Here is a 16792-nt window from a genome sequence, read left to right as displayed (position 1 = left end):
GGAGATATATACAGTGAGGAGATATATACAGTGAGGAGATATACAGTGAGGCGACATATACAGTGAGGCGACATATACAGTGAGGCGACATATACAGTGAGGAGACATACAGTGAGGCCACATATACAGTGAGGAGACATATACAGTGAGGCCACATATACAGTGAGGCCACATATACAGTGAGGAGACATATACAGTGAGGAGACATATACAGTGAGGCCACATATACAGTGAGGAGACATATACAGTGAGGCCACATATACAGTGAGGCCACATATACAGTGAGGCCACATATACAGTGAGGCCACATATACAGTGAGGCCACATATACAGTGAGGAGACATATACAGTGAGGAGACATATACAGTGAGGAGACATATACAGTGAGGAGACATATATTATGAACATATATAGTGAGGAGACATATATAGTGAGGTAACACACATATATATATATATATATATATATATATATATATATATATATATTGTGATGTGACGCATATAATGCAGCAGGCCGGGCTCATAACTGTATTCAGTTTCCATCTGCATCGTGTTGAGAACAGAACACCAACATATACTGTGGCGGAGGCAGTGTTTGCCGTTCTTCCAATGGCCTATGAAGGGAGCGCAGGAGCTGTACCCGCGCCATTGTCTGTGTGACAATATAGAAGGTCGTCGCCCTTTCCCTTTACAGCATTAATTAAACATCGTCACTAATATAACTTTACTGATCCCAAATGGCGTAAACGTAGGAAAATACCAACGTCAAAGACAGCGTAAAAAGTCACATATACACAAAAATGGTACCAATAAAAACGACACATCGAGGAGCAGAAAACGACATATATACGGGAAAATAACGTTATAGGGGTCAGAATAGGGCAAAATTAAACATAATACATTTGCCGAAAAGTGTTGTCTTCTTATAAAAGCCAAACAATAGTAAGGCGTGTAACCATGGCGATCGTAATCCTATTGACCCACATCTTTACCATTAAGTGCACGGCGTGAAAACCGAACCCCTAAAACAAAGTCCCATATGGGTCTGTGGGGAAATAAGAATCAGGACCCTTAAAAGGGGGGGGGGGGGAGGAAAAAAACTAAAAAATGACGATGTCCTGAAGGGGTTAACAGGACCGAGCACAACACCCCAGACTCCATCACTCTATACATTACCAGTGGTGTCCGAACTGTGGCCCTCCAGATGTTGCAAAACTACAACTCACAGCATGCCCGGACAGCCAATGGCTGTCCGGGCATGCTGGGAGTTGTAGTTGCGCAACATCTGGAGGGCCACAGTTTGGACACCACTGCATTACACCGACTGTAGTGTGAACACAGCCTTATACACGACTGAAGGAGACACGTCTGCCAAACACAAGATGGCGGCGGGCCCACTCACCTCACACGGCCGCCTTCCACAGAGCATGCGCCGCGCTCATTGGCGGTTATTTCAGGGTTTCGCAGGACGGGGCGGGGTCTCGCGTGTGCGGTGACGTCAGTGGATGACGCGATTTATGGACTCCTCCATTTTGGAGCTGAGGGCTTGTGGGGACTCCATTTTGTAGACGGCGAAGCCCGTGGGGGTCTTATAGGGCGCTGAGTTAGTGCCGGTGACCGAGCCGCCTCCGTACACACCCGGTAGACAGCAGCAGGCCGCAGCGGTGGCTACAAGGGCGACAAGTGAGTGAGGGAGGCGGGAAACAGGGGCTCCGGGGGCGGCTACAGGGTGAGGGGGGTACAGGGGGCAAAGTGTGAGGAGTATATAGGGTGTGGGGAGTATATAGGTGGCAAAGTGTGGGGAGTATATATATATATATATATATATATATATATATATATATATATATATATGGTGTGGGGAGGATATAGGGGGCAGTGTGATGAGTGGGGAGTATATAGGGTGTGGGGAGTATATAGGGGCACAGTGTGGGGAGTATATGGGGGCAAAGTGTGAGGTGTGGGGAGTATATAGGGTGTATATAGGGGCAAAGTGTGAGGAGTGGGCAGTATATAGGGGGCAGTGTGGGGAGTATATAGGGTGTGGGGAGTATATAGGGGCAAAGTGTGAGGAGTGGGGAGTATATGGGGGGCAGAGTGGGGAGTATATGGGGGGCAGAGTGGGGAGTATATGGGGGGCAGAGTGGGGAGTATATGGGGGGCAGAGTGGGGAGTATATGGGGGGCAGAGTGGGGAGTATATGGGGGGCAGAGTGGGGAGTATATGGGGGGCCAGAGTGGGGAGTATATGGGGGGCCAGAGTGGGGAGTATATGGGGGGCCAGAGTGGGGAGTATATGGGGGGCCAGAGTGGGGAGTATATGGGGGGCCAGAGTGGGGAGTATATGGGGGGCCAGAGTGGGGAGTATATGGGGGGCCAGAGTGGGGAGTATGGAGTATATAGGGGTGAGGTGTGGAGAGTATATAGGGGCAAAGTGTGAGTGGGGAGTGTGTGTATGTATATATGTGTGTATATATGTGTGTGAATGTGTGTGTGTATATATATATGCGCGCAAAGTGTGGGGAGTATATAGGGGCAAAGTGTGAGGTGTGGGGAGTTTATAAGGGCACAATGTAACGTGTGGGAAGTATATAGGGGGCGAGGTGTAAGGTGTGGGGAGTATATAGGGGCAAAGTGTAAGGTGTGGGGGGTATATAGGGGTAAGGTGTGGGGGGTATATAGGGGTAAGGTGTGGGGGGTATATAGGGGCAAAGTGTAAGGTGTGGGGGGTATATGGGGGCACAATGTAACGTGTGGGAAGTATATAGGGGGCGAGGTGTGGGAGTATATAGGGGGCAAAGTGCGAGGTGTTGGGAGTATATGGAGGACATTATATATGGGGAGTATATGGAGGACGGTATATAGGGGGAGTATATGGAGGGTGGTATATAGGGGGAGCATATGGAGGGCGGTATATAGGGGGAGCATATGGAGGGCGGTATATAGGGGGAGCGTATGGAGGGCGGTATATAGGGGGAGCGTATGGAGGGCGGTATATAGGGGGAGCGTATGGAGGGCGGTATATAGGGGGAGCGTATGGAGGGCGGTATATAGGGGGAGCGTATGGAGGGCGGTATATAGGGGGAGCGTATGGAGGGCGGTATATAGGGGGAGCGTATGGAGGGCGGTATATAGGGGGAGCGTATGGAGGGCGGTATATAGGGGGAGCGTATGGAGGGCGGTATATAGGGGGAGCGTATGGAGGGCGGTATATAGGGGAGCGTATGGAGGGCGGTATATAGGGGAGCGTATGGAGGGCGGTATATAGGGGGAGCGTATGGAGGGCGGTATATAGGGGGAGCGTATGGAGGGCGGTATATAGGGGGAGCGTGTGGAGGGCGGTATATAGGGGAGCGTGTGGAGGGCGGTATATAGGGGAGCGTGTGGGGGGCGGTATATAGGGGGAGCGTGTGGGGGGCGCTATATATGGGGGGAGCGTGTGGAGGGCGCTATATATGGGGGGAGCGTGTGGAGGGCGCTATATATGGGGGGAGCGTGTGGAGGGCGCTATATATGGGGGGAGCGTGTGGAGGGCGCTATATATGGGGGGAGCGTGTGGAGGGCGCTATATATGGGGGAGCGTGTGGAGGGCGCTATATATGGGGGGGAGCGTGTGGAGGGCGCTATATGTGGGGGGAGCGTGTGGGGGGCGCTATATGTGGAGGGAGCTATATATGGGGGGAGCGTGTGGAGGGCGCTATATATGGGGGGAGCGTGTGGAGGGCGCTATATATGGGGGGAGCGTGTGGAGGGCGCTATATATGGGGGGAGCGTGTGGAGGGCGCTATATATGGGGGGAGCGTGTGGAGGGCGCTATATATGGGGGGAGCGTGTGGAGGGCGCTATATATGGGGGGAGCGTGTGGAGGGCGCTATATATGGGGGGAGCGTGTGGAGGGCGCTATATATGGGGGGAGCGTGTGGAGGGCGCTATATATGGGGGGAGCGTGTGGAGGGCGCTATATATGGGGGGAGCGTGTGGAGGGCGCTATATATGGGGGGAGCGTGTGGAGGACGGTATATATGGGGGGAGCGTGTGGAGGGCGGTATATATGGGGGGAGTATGTGGAGGGCGGTTTATATATGGGGGGGTATATGGAGGACGGTATATATATGGGGGAGTATATGGAGGAGGGTATATATATATGGGGGAGTATATGGAGGACGGTTTATATATGGGGGGGGGTATATGGAGGACGGTATATATATATGGGGGAGTATATGGAGGACGGTATATATGGGGGGAGTATATGGAGGACGGTATATATATGGGGGAGTATATGGAGGACGGTATATATGGGGGGAGTATATGGAGGGCGGTTTATATATGGGGGAGTATATGGAGGACGGTATATATATGGGGGGGTATATGGAGGACGGTATATAGGGAGGACGGGAATTATTATTCAGACTGTATTATTGAGGGGTATCTGGTGGGGGGTATTATACAGACTATTATTATTATGGAGGGGTATCTGGGGGTTGTTTACACCAGACTATTATTATGGAGGGGTATCTGGGGGTTGTTTACACCAGACTATTATTATGGAGGGGTATCTGGTGGGGGGTATTATACAGACTATTATTATTGGGGGGTATTATACAGACTATTATTATTGGGGGGTATTATACAGACTGTATTATTGAGGGGTATCTGGGGGTTGTTTACACCAGACTATTATTATGGAGGGGTATCTGGGGGTTGTTTACACCAGACTATTATTATGGAGGGGTATCTGGGGGTTGTTTACACCAGACTATTATTATGGAGGGGTATCTGGGGGTTGTTTACACCAGACTATTATTATGGAGGGGTATCTGGGGGTTGTTTACACCAGACTATTATTATGGAGGGGTATCTGGGGGTTGTTTACACCAGACTATTATTATGGAGGGGTATCTGGGGGTTGTTTACACCAGACTATTATTATGGAGGGGTATCTGGGGGTTGTTTACACCAGACTATTATTATGGAGGTGCTGACTTCCCCCCGCTCTCTTGCAGGTGATCCGGCAGACAAGATGGCCTCTCCGTCAGCATCTAAAGTTGTGCTAAAGAGCACCACCAAGCTGTCACTAAACGAGCGGTGAGGAAGCTGAGCGTCATCTGCGTAACATACCAAATGTAGAGCGCCCCCTTGTGTGGCAGTGCCCAGAGCGGCAGCCACGTTACACTGTGAGAGGAGTTTGTCAGTGGGGTGTGGTAATACACAGTGATGGGGACGGCCTGGCGCCCTCCCCCCTTCTTCCACCTGGTAATACATGGGTTGTGGCTGCAGCCTGGTAGCATGTTACCTGTGCTGCGTGATGCCCGCTGCCGTGTCCGAGGCTGACGCACATGTGTGGTCAGAGCTGTAAGAGGCATGATGCGGGTCACCCTCCCTGCCCGGAGGCCCTCCTGTGGGGTCTTGTAAGAGGCGTCTGCTTTGTGTGCTCTGTCCTCCTGTGTGGCCCCTGTCAGCTCCTCTTCACCTTGTGTGCTCCATCCCTCAGTCTCTCCTCCTGTCATTATCTCCTACACATCCTGTGCTGTTCCCCCTCCCCCACCTTCCCCGTTCTTGTCACTTTTGGGGAGCCCTCTTGGCTTTGCTGTCGCCCTGTACTGTAGGTCTCCTCTCTATTTATTGCTGTGCATATGTGGAAGTTGCGGAGGATTATATGATGGGCATCGTGTTTGCCACCCATCCCTCTAAACACAATGATGACAACTCCTGGGGGGCCGTGAGGGACGGCTGGTGTCTGTTGAATCTTATTTAAACCCTCCCCCCATTTTGTTCGACCTCTAAGCTTTACTAACATGCTGAAGAACAAACAGCCGATGCCTGTGAATATCCGCGCCACCGTGCAGCAGCAGAGCCTGGCCAGTGCCAGGAACAGAAGACTGGCACAGCAGATGGAGAACAGGCCCTCTGTGCAAGCCGCTCTCAAGCTCAAACAGGTGAGGCTCCGGGGGCGGGCCTGGGGACATAGCCGCCATGTTGGATTGTGGTGCCGTCCAGGTGAATATGTACGTGGTGAGCTTATTGCTATTCTCACAGTGGAGGGTTTGGAACAATGTTAACCAGTCAGTAGTGAAACGGCTTTGTGTACGTGATGATATTGTAGCTGCGTACAACCAGCAGTCCGGGTGCGGTCTGTGCCCTGCGGCACCATATACACTCTTCTCTGCTGTGTGTGATGTTTTGCATTGATTTCACTAATAGAGTGTAGCAAACTGTGCTGAAGACGTGTTCTGCATTAATTGTAACAAACCCTCAGCTTTTTAAAGGTCTATTCACACGTGCAGGATTTGATGCTGGTTCAGTCATTCAGTTTACATTGAAATCTGCACAGAATACAATGTGTGTGAATAGACAACAAAGGTGCCGTGGGTATTGGGACTGACGGGAACTTTTATGGGGTTGGACCACAAACTCCAATATAGAGTGACAAAGCATTAAACAGCCTAATCTCTTACTTAAAGGGGTTCTCCACTGGAAAACAATATTTTTTTTTTTTTTTTTTTTATAAACCAACTGGTGCCAGAAAGTTACAGATTTGTAAATTACTTCTGTTTAAAAAACCTTAATCCTTCCAGTACTTATCAGCTGCTGTATTCTCCACAGGAAATTGTGTAGTTCTTTCCAGTCTGACCACAGTGCTCTCTTCTGACACCTCTGTCCATGTCAGGAACTGTCCGGAGTAGGAGCAAATCCCCATAGGAAACCTCTTCTGGTCTGGACAGTTACTAAAATGGACAGAGGTGTCAGCAGAGAGCACTGTGATCAGACAGAACATAAATTCAAAAAGAAAAGAACTTTGTGTGGAGCATACAGCAGCTAAGTACTGGAAGGATTAAGATTTTTTAAATAGACGTAATTTACAAATCTGTTTAACTTTCTGTCACCAGTTGGTTTAAAAAAAATCATGTTTTCTAGGGGAGTACCCCTTTAAAGCTTGCTTTCATGCCACATTGAGGTGTCAGGGAGGTGTGGCTAAGGTGCTGAAGTGCCCCAGGCTGGAATGTGTCTCCTCTTCATTCCTTCAGGTGACAGGTTCCCTTTTAATGGTCTATTCACACGTACAGTATTCTGTGCAGATTTTCTGCTGCAGACTTCAATGTAAACTGCACAGCTTGAAATCCTGCGCATCAAATCTGCGCAGAATACGGTACGTGTGACTAGACCCTAAAGGTGTTTTCCAACCTCATTAAGTTACTGTGGATGGATGTATCAAGGAGATGGGTGGGGGACTGACTGCTGGGACCCCCCTACACTGATTCCCAGATGTTTGTGGACTGAATGGTGCGGCCCATGTCTGCATAGTCATTGTTAAACTCTAAAACATTCATCGCCCGGTATAGACTGAATGGAGCGGCGGCTGAGCTATAGGGGTCCCAGCCGTCAGGACCCCATCAATCTGCTGCTTGTTCCCTGCCCTATGGATAGTGAAAAACTTGAAAGGATCCCCATAAAGCTTAAGGGTCTATTCACACGTACAGTATTCTGCACAGATCTTTGATTGGAGATTAGAATCTGCAGCATAAAATCCTGCGCATAAAATCTGCACAGAATACTGTACGTGTGAATAGACCCTTAAAGCGTTTTCCACATCTTAAGGATGTTTACAGAACAGCTCTGGGTGTGAATAGAGAAAGATGTATAAGATAATAAGACTACCCTGACCAGGAATTATCCAGGAATAGAAAACCAGAGCTAACTTCTTCCAAAAAACAGCACCACACATGTCCTCAGGTTGTGTGTGGTATTACAACTTGTCTCAATGGAAATGAGCTGTAATACCTCACACAACCTGATGGCAGGTTTGGGGCAGCTCTGTTGTGTGTTTCTAATCCTGGATAAACCCCTTTAGTGTCCTCTGCCAGGTGAGGGTCCGGGGTGAACACTAGAGCCGGACTTGTACCCCGAAGTTACACTGCCGTGATAGAAAAGGTCTGGTAAGAGAAAATAACATCCTCTTATGAAGTCACAGGGTAGAACAGTGTTTACCAACCAGGGTGCCTCCAGCTGTTGCAAAACTACAACACCCAGCATGCCCGGACAGCCTTCGGCTGTCCGGGCATGCTGGGAGTTGGAGTTTTGCAACAGCTGGAGGCACCCTGGTTGGTAAACACTGGGGTAGAACATGGCCCTGAAGTGTACAGAATGTAAATCTACAGCTCCCAATGTGACCAGAACATTATGCGATGTGGTCAGGGGCAGAGTGAAGTGACATCCTAAAGGGGTACTCCGCTGCCCTGCTTCCAGAGCTCCGCTCCCCAGCGTCCGGAAGTTTATTGTTCCAAACGCTGTGTGCGGGATTCCGTGTTCAGGGCTGCCCCCTCGTGACGTCACGCCCGCCCCCTCAACAAAAGTCTATGGGAAGGGGGCGCGACATCACAAGGGGGTGGGGGTGACGTCCCGAGGGGCGGCCCTGAACACGGAAGCCCGCACACAGCGTTCGGAACAATAAACTTCCGGAAGCAGGGCAGCGGAGTACTCCTTTTAAGGGTGAACTCCGGCATATAAAAACGTATCCCCACTGAGGCCAAGCAGGGCTCTGTGTTTGACACGGCAGGATGATTGACAAGGAGCCTGCTTGTCCCGCCCTCACTTCCTGTATTTGGACTTATAGAGACACAAGGCAATAACTGCAGGGACAGCTTTTTATCAAAAATAGACAAATTGTATAATCAATGTATATTACAAATATACATATAATCTTATCTACATTATATAAAGGTCCTTCAAACCGTTCCCCCTAAATCTTTGTTTCCCAGTGTTTGGCTCTCTACATGTTGTGAACTACAACTCCCTTTATGCACTGACAAAAAGGCATGATGGGACTTGTAGTTTAGCAACAACTACAGGTAACCACAGGCTGAGGAAAATGTTCCTGTGAGAATACTCACCTGTCCTGGGTCCTGCGCATCTCTGGTCTCTTCTAGTTTGGCCTGGCCAGATCTGAATGATGCCGCAGCGCTATTTGCACCATCTGCTTCATAAGGGAAGCGCCGTGTAGTCTTCTCTCTCTCTGGCCGACGCTCGGTTATTTCCATGTATCTGTGTCTTAAAGGGGTATTCTGTATTTAAATAAGACCGTTCCCTCAAGATTTAAAAGTTACTAAATATTTAAGTATTTTTACAGATTATACAGGCCATAACATACTTTTGTGTGATTTGCTTAACCTGAAGTTGTGTAGTACTCATCATGTCGTGTTGTCTCAGCATCTTCCTGGCTCCTCCTTCTGTCTCAGGAGGCGTGGCTGTATCTGTTATAGCCTCGCCTCCTTAGTGATGCCATCACCTCTGATCACAATCTCCCTGTCATATACACATACACATATAGATCTTTATTGGGACATATAGGGAAGAACGAGGTGTGGTGAATGCCAAAGACAGAAGAGCAAACAGGGAATGCATACAGTATGTTCTGCAGGAACTCTGGGTGGGAATATGTCAGGAGTTCTGTGGGAGCGGAGTAGGTAGGATGGGATGGAGAGCTTGGGGAAAGCAAAGCATTATGGGAATTATAATATTGAGCAACTTCTTAAAGGGGTACTCCGCTACCCCAACGTTCGGTACGTTTTGTTCATAATGCTTCGAGCGGCCGGTAGGGGTTGTAATGTCACGGCCACGCCCCCCATGATGTAACTCCATGCCCCCTCAATGCAAGTCTATGGGAGGGGGTGTGGTGACTGCCACGCCCCCTCCCATAGACTTGCATGGAGTGATGTCACGAGGGGAGTGGCCATGATGTCACAACCCCCACACCCAGTTTCTAAACGAAAGCTGGGTGCTGTACACAGCTGCGGGACCTCCACGATCAGACATCTTATCCCCTATCCTTTGGAGTACCCCTTTAACTAGGAAATACATCCAGGAAGTACAGGACTAAGACCCACAAACAAATGGCTCATTGGTTGTTTCTGAACTAATGCTATGTGCCTCTGCAGCATTTATGTTTTTACCTTATGTCAGAATACCCCTTTAAAGACACAGATATAATGTAATGCAGGGAGAGCAGAAGCCTCCTCTTGCCCATCTCCTGTGGGTGCCACCCTAAAGACCGTGGCCCCCCCGTCCAGGACTGTTGACCTAGAGCTGTACCCTGCCAGCATGTAGAACTGATATAGTCCTAGTTGCTGCAGCTTGTCACAATGCATCATGTGATGGCGTCTGTCATAGTAGAAACAAGTGATGTTATAGGCCTTATACCCGGCACAGCTGCCACAGAACGTACGGCACTTACCTTATTGCCTTCAGTCAGCTGACTGTTGTGGTCGGACCCCCACAGATTTGATATTGGGTCCTAAAAACCCGTTCAGGGTCTATTAACACATTCAGTATCCTGCAATATTTGATGCGCCTGGTTTGAGGCTGTTAAGTCGTTTAGTTTACATTTAAATCTGCAACATAAAATCCTGCACATCAAATATGCGGCAGATACTGTACGTGTGAACACATCCTAAAGAGGTGACAAGATGGCTTCATTGTTGTGCAGTGGCTGATCGGCACTTTACGTCTTGTCAGTGTTGGCCTGTGACATTCTTGTGACTATTCTGTTGAGTGTATAGAATAGTCAGCGACTAGGCTCAAGACGAAAGCACAACTGCTGGGTCCTCATGAGGTCATGTGATTCTTCTCTACTCCAGGACATGAGATGGGACGTGGGGGCAGCGCCATCTTGTTCCCGGTACCTTGTGACTGTATAACATCCTGCGTTTGCTCTCATTACTTTCCATACCTGTAACTTGTCTGATTTCTCCCGGTAGAGTTTAAAGCAACGACTTGGTAAGAGCAATATCCAGGCCCGATTAGGGAGACCGATGGGAGGGCTTCAGCGAGGGGCCGGTGGAATGCGTGGAGCTGGGATGGGGCTCCGGGGGTCACATCGGGGAGTCATGCGTGTCGGCCGGGGAGGCAGAGGAATGCAGCGGGGTGCCATGGTCATGCGAGGTGGGTCATCTCTCCATTGTTCCCTTCACGCAATCTTGTTTGATTTCTGAAGTGTGATTGTTAGTCCTTATTTTCTTCTAGGTCAAAACTTGAGAGGCCGAGGTGGCGCCACCAGGATGGGGCTGAGGAGAGGAGGCATCCGAGGTCGTGGAGGCCCTGGCCGAGGCCTCATGAGGGGAGGAGCAATGGGCCGAGGTGGCATGGGTGGACGAGGTTAGTGCTTACCTATACTGTGGGGATCACAAAGCGGGAGCGACTAGTGAGTGAGGTCAGGGGGAGTACAGGAGGGGCTAAGACAGTATACAGGAGATCCAGGCCCCATGTATGGGGGCTAAGACAGTATACAGGAGATCAGGGCCCCATGTATGAGGGCTAAGACAGTATACAGGAGATCCGGGCCCCATGTATGAGGGCTAAGACAGTATATAAGAGATCCGGGCCCCATGTATGAGGGCTAAGACAGTATACAGGAGATCCGGGCCCCATGTATGAGGGCTAAGACAGTATACAGGAGATCTGGGCCCCATGTATGAGGGCTGAGACAGTATACAGGAGATCTGGGCCCCATGTATGAGGGCTGAGACAGTATACAGGAGATCTGGGCCCCATGTATGAGGGCTAAGAAAGTATACAGGAGATCTGGGCCCCATGTATGAGGGCTAAGACAGTATATAAGAGATCCGGGCCCCATGTATGAGGGCTAAGACAGTATACAGGAGATCTGGGCCCCATGTATGAGGGCTAAGACAGTATACAGGAGATCTGGGCCCCATGTATGAGGGCTGAGACAGTATACAGGAGATCTGGGCCCCATGTATGAGGGCTAAGAAAGTATACAGGAGATCTGGGCCCCATGTATGAGGGCTGAGACAGTATACAGGAGATCGGGCCCCATGTATGAGGGCTGAGACGGTATACAGGAGATCTGAGCCCCATGTATGAGGGCTGAGACAGTATACAGGAGATCTGGGCCCCATGTATGAGGGCTGAGACAGTATACAGATGATCCGGCCCCAATATGGGAGGGCTGAGACGGTATACAGGAGATCTGGACCCCATATGGGAGGGTTGGGACTGCATACAGGAGATCTGGGCCCCATGTAAAATCAGAAATCCAGGGGAGGGGGACACTGGGGCTGTGGGCCATACAGGAGATCTAGGCCCTATGTGACCTGCAGATGTGGGATCTTCCTTCCTGGTAACACTACACAGGACCATTTATCTACCTTGTCCTAGGTTTCAGGAACGTCTCTATTGGGTGAAGCTCCTGTACGTGTTCTCAGCCATTGGGCTTGTGCAGTGATGAAGTAACTTGTCCTACAATCATCAATCTCTGATCCCGTGTACCATGACTGTCTATATCCTTGTCTATAATAATCTCTGATCCCGTGTACCATGACTGTCTATATCCTTGTCTACATTCATCGTCTCTGATCCCGTGTACCATGACTGTCTATATCCTTGTCTATAATCATCTCTGATCCCGTGTACCATGACTGTCTATATCCTTGTCTATAATCATCTCTGATCCCGTGTACCATGACTGTCTATATCCTTGTCTACATTCATCGTCTCTGATCCCGTGTACCATGACTGTCTATATCCTTGTCTATAATCGTCTCTGATCCCGTGTACCATGACTGTCTATATCCTTGTCTATAATCATCTCTGATCCCGTGTACCATGACTGTCTATATCCTTGTCTATAATCATCCATCTCTGATCCCGTGTACCATGACTGTCTATATCCTTGTCTACATTCATCGTCTCTGATCCCGTGTACCATGACTGTCTATATCCTTGTCTATAATCATCTCTGATCCCGTGTACCATGACTGTCTATAATCATCTCTGATCCCGTGTACCATGACTGTCTATATCCTTGTCTATAATCATCTCTGATCCCGTGTACCATGACTGTCTATAATCATCTCTGATCCTGTGTACCATGACTGTCTATATCCTTGTCTATAATCATTCATCTCTGATCCCGTGTACCATGACTGTCTATATCCTTGTCTATAATCATCCATCTCTGATCCCGTGTACCATGACTGTCTATATCCTTGTCTATAATCATCCATCTCTGATCCCGTGTACCATGACTGTCTATATCGTTGTCTACATTCATCATCTCTGATCCCGTGTACCATGACTGTCTATATCCTTGTCTACATTCATCCATCTCTGATCCCGTGTACCATGACTGTCTATATCGTTGTCTACATTCATCATCTCTGATCCCGTGTACCATGACTGTCTATATCGTTGTCTACATTCATCATCTCTGATCCCGTGTACCATGACTGTCTATATCCTTGTCTACATTCATCATCTCTGATCCCGTGTACCATGACTGTCTATATCCTTGTCTACACTCATCCATCTCTGATCCCGTGTACCATGACTGTCCATATCCTTGTCTACATTCATCATCTCTGATCCCGTGTACCATGATTGTTAATATCCTTGTCTTTCAGGCCGCGGAGGGGTGATGGCTCGGGGCCGAGGAGGCTTTGGCAGAGGGAGAGGCCGCGGTAGAGGAAGAGGAGTGACACGGCCCTCACTAACCAGAGAACAGCTGGACAATCAGCTGGACGCCTACATGTCCAAGACGAAAGGTCACCTGGACGCCGAGCTGGACGCTTACATGGCTCAGGCTGACCCCGAATCCAATGACTGATACGTTTTTATTATGCAAGGGACTGATCTCCCAGCGTCCGTCTGGACTGGCACAGGGCGGCACCGGATCATCTCCTCGTTTTAGAGCTCCTCATTTTTATCTTAGGACTTTTTTTTTTCATTAATTGTTTTATGACTTATGGAGACACCATGTGACCTCGCCCTCCTCGGGGGATCGGTTGCTGGCAGAGAGCAGGTTTTGTGGGCTACTTGAAGATGTTCATGTCCGCGCCTCTGACGTTTATGGCCGCATACACCTGCGTTTTGTAGGGTGCCCCATATATATTTCAGTTTTGATATGTACATCTCTGACAGCACCAGGATAACAGTCTGTCCGTGGGCCAATCGCCTGCAGCGTTACTGTGCAGCCATCAATAAACTACAGTCTGATTGTACCGGAGCGCAGCCATTACTGACCGCAGGATACTAGAGGTGGAGGGGGGGGGGGGGGGGACTGAAAAGCTGGCAGACCTCCCTGTTGGGTGTACGGATACAGCAGGAGCGGCAGTACATGTAACACGTGGATCAGCCAACCATCTAATGTGTATGGGCGCCTCCTGTCCTGCAGGGGGAGGGAATAGTAGTGTCTGATCCTTTCGTTTTTGGAGGTATGCCGCTGCCAGAGGGGACTGCACAGGACAGGGGTGTCTTGCAGTGGCTTGTTCCCCTCCATATAAAGCGTACATGCTCGGCAGACAATAGGGGATCAGAATTGCTGCCTCAGGATCAGTGGGGGGTCCCATCTCTTGTGAATAGGAGACTCTTCTGGATGAGCTCAGAAGTGGGGATTCCATGAGGAGCTTGGTTTCTGCTGTGAATGGTGGTGGAGCCAGTGTTATCTAAACTGGTGTCGCCATTCACTGTACCCAAACTGTCTCCTGCTATAGCAAAACTACAAATCCCAGAATGCGGCTGTCCGGACTTGCTGGTAGTTGTAGTTTTGCACCACCTAGTGGCACCTTTTGGTTAACAAATGCTGCTCTCGAGGTTACAGCGCTTCGCTCCCCTTCCTGCTATAGGACCTGTGCCTACACCCTTGCTGCAAACAAGTTGGCACAAGTGGATGTAAAACGCATCTTTCTGATCCTGGGCACTCAAAAATGGTGCATGGGATTGGTGGCGGGAGCCGGCTGTCAATCACATCCCCCAGAAACGGAGATTTTGCTGGTATCGGCAGTTTTAACTAGGGATTGACCGATATTAATTTTCTTCTAGGGCCGATACCGATAATCTGTGACCTTTTCAGGGCGATAGCCGATAACTTTTATATCGATAACTTATACCACAATACCCCCCTGATCAATGAACTACAGCGGCTTTTGTGGGGCCAGACACCATTGCCGCCCGCCTCTCTCCCCCTACCTGTCCAGGGGTCCTCCCTAGTCCAACCGCTGCCCCATTGCCTCCCAATCCCCGGTTTTATAATTACCTGTCCCCGGGGTCCGCACTACTTGTGGCTGCGGCGGCGTCTTGAGCTGTTACTGTGTGCACTGACGGTGACGTCGCGTTTAGGACATCACTTGTCATTGCGCACAGCAATAGCGCAGGATGTTGCAGCAGCCAGAAGTAGCGCGGACCCCGGGGATGGGGGGAGGCAATGGGGCGGCGGCAGTCTCTGGCCGGGGTGGTGGGGCATTATCGGCAAGGTAATTACCGATAATGTCCAAAATCGTGAATATTGTCCAAACCGATAATCTGTCGATCCCTAGTTTTAACCCTATAGATGCCACAGACTGGGTCTCACAGGCGAACAGTGGGTTTAACAATGACAGGTAAAGTATACAGCAGTGCAAACATACCGCCATGTACTATACTAGACATTGGACCATCGCAGATTAGAGTCCTAGAAGGGAACAAAAAAGTGTCTAAATAAAATGTGCAATAAAGTGTAAAGAAATAAATGCCCCCTTCGCCATAAAGCCCTGTATTATCACCAAAACATTCATAATGGTATCGCCAAGAATTGCTGATTTTGATCATCTTGCCTTTTAAAGGGGTACTCCGGTACTTACACATCTTATCCCCTATCCAAAGGATAGGGGATAAGATGCCTGATCACGGGAGTCCTGCCGCTGGGGACCCCCGTGATCTTGCATGCGGCACCCAGTTTGTAATCAGTCCCCGGAGCGTGTTTGCTCCGGGTCTGATTACGGACGACCACAAGGCCGGCGGCGTGTGATGTCACGCCTCCGCCCCTCAAGCCAACGGAGTGTGGGGCGGAGCGTGACGTCACACGGGGGTGCAGGTGCGATGTGATACGCCGCCGGCCTTGTGGTTGTCTGTAATCAGACCCGGAGCAAACATGCTAAAGGGATCGATTACAAACAGGGTGCCGCATGCAAGATTCCGGGGGTCCCTAGGGGCGGGACCCCCTTTAAAGTAAAATGACGCAAGGATAGCACATCATGGGTGGGATGAAGGGGGGTGACTGAGGGGTGAAGACTTTTTGGATACATTGTATATAGGGATCAGGGCTGAAGACCATTGTTTACTAACCAGGGTACTGCCAGCTGTTGCAAAACTACAACTCCCAGCATGCCCGGACAGCCGTTGGCTGTCCGGGCATGTTGGGAGTTGTAGTTTTGCAATAGCTGGAGGCATCCTGGTTAGGAAACTATGGTATACAAAACTACCACCAGGGGGTGATGCTGCTCTGCAGAACCTGACAGAGGGGACTTCGTTTTAATGTGTCAGAGCAGCAGGGCCAGTGTTAAGGCAGGTGAAAACGGGGCCCCCCTGTCACATTCAAGACATCCCTGTGTCCTGAAATATCTTTTTGGGATACAAGGATGTCCCAGTTACCTTTATGCGGCCCCACGTTAACTTTAAAAATGCAGGGGCCGCTGGAAGGTAGTGCATGCAGGGATGGAGGAGTGGAGCATCGAGGAGGACGCGCGCTGGCCGGCATGGTAAGTTATCTGCATGTCATCTTCTGTGCTCCGACCTCCGGGACCTACTGCTATGGCCTATATAGATTGTGACCCCGGACCGGTGGACGGAGCACTGAAGTGGGGCAGTACTATATATGGCTGAAGGCTGTATGTCTGGGGGGGGGAACTATACTGCCAACCTAATGTAGGGGACCTATACTGCCAGCCTACTGCTACCTAATGGGGAGGAAGTATATTGCCTACCTAATGTGGGTGAACTTTACTGCCTACCTAATGTGGGGGG

At 49.8% G+C, this 16792-nt stretch overlaps 1 protein-coding gene and 1 long non-coding RNA gene across 3 annotated transcripts in view; one reads left to right on the top strand and one right to left on the bottom strand.

The window, feature by feature from the left end:
- Positions 1 to 1517, bottom strand: part of LOC130317716 (uncharacterized) — a 36068-nt gene extending 34551 nt beyond the window's left edge. Inside the window, exon 1 of the long non-coding RNA XR_008864781.1 lies at positions 1405 to 1517. This is a non-coding gene — a long non-coding RNA (uncharacterized LOC130317716). The remainder of the gene's footprint in view (positions 1 to 1404) is intronic.
- A 12-nt stretch (positions 1518 to 1529) lies between these two features.
- Positions 1530 to 14013, top strand: CHTOP (chromatin target of PRMT1). Of its 2 annotated transcripts, XM_056552864.1 has the most exons (7): positions 1530 to 1685; positions 5005 to 5086; positions 5787 to 5937; positions 10753 to 10936; positions 11018 to 11149; positions 12173 to 12205; positions 13417 to 13528. In XM_056552864.1, exons 2-6 carry the CDS (start codon positions 5022 to 5024, stop codon positions 12196 to 12198), a joined length of 558 nt encoding a protein of 185 aa, XP_056408839.1. In that variant the 5' UTR covers positions 1530 to 1685; positions 5005 to 5021; the 3' UTR covers positions 12199 to 12205; positions 13417 to 13528. The 2 variants fall into 2 exon arrangements, with proteins under 2 accessions (XP_056408839.1, XP_056408838.1); XM_056552863.1 differs by lacking the exon at positions 12173 to 12205 and having other exon boundaries at positions 1531 to 1685; positions 13417 to 14013.
- The last annotated feature ends 2779 nt before the right edge of the window (positions 14014 to 16792 follow it).

This window comes from Hyla sarda, unplaced genomic scaffold (assembly GCF_029499605.1).
Source record: "Hyla sarda isolate aHylSar1 unplaced genomic scaffold, aHylSar1.hap1 scaffold_2010, whole genome shotgun sequence".
NCBI lineage: Eukaryota > Metazoa > Chordata > Amphibia > Anura > Hylidae > Hyla > Hyla sarda.
This window is presented reverse-complemented; position numbering and strand designations above follow the sequence as displayed.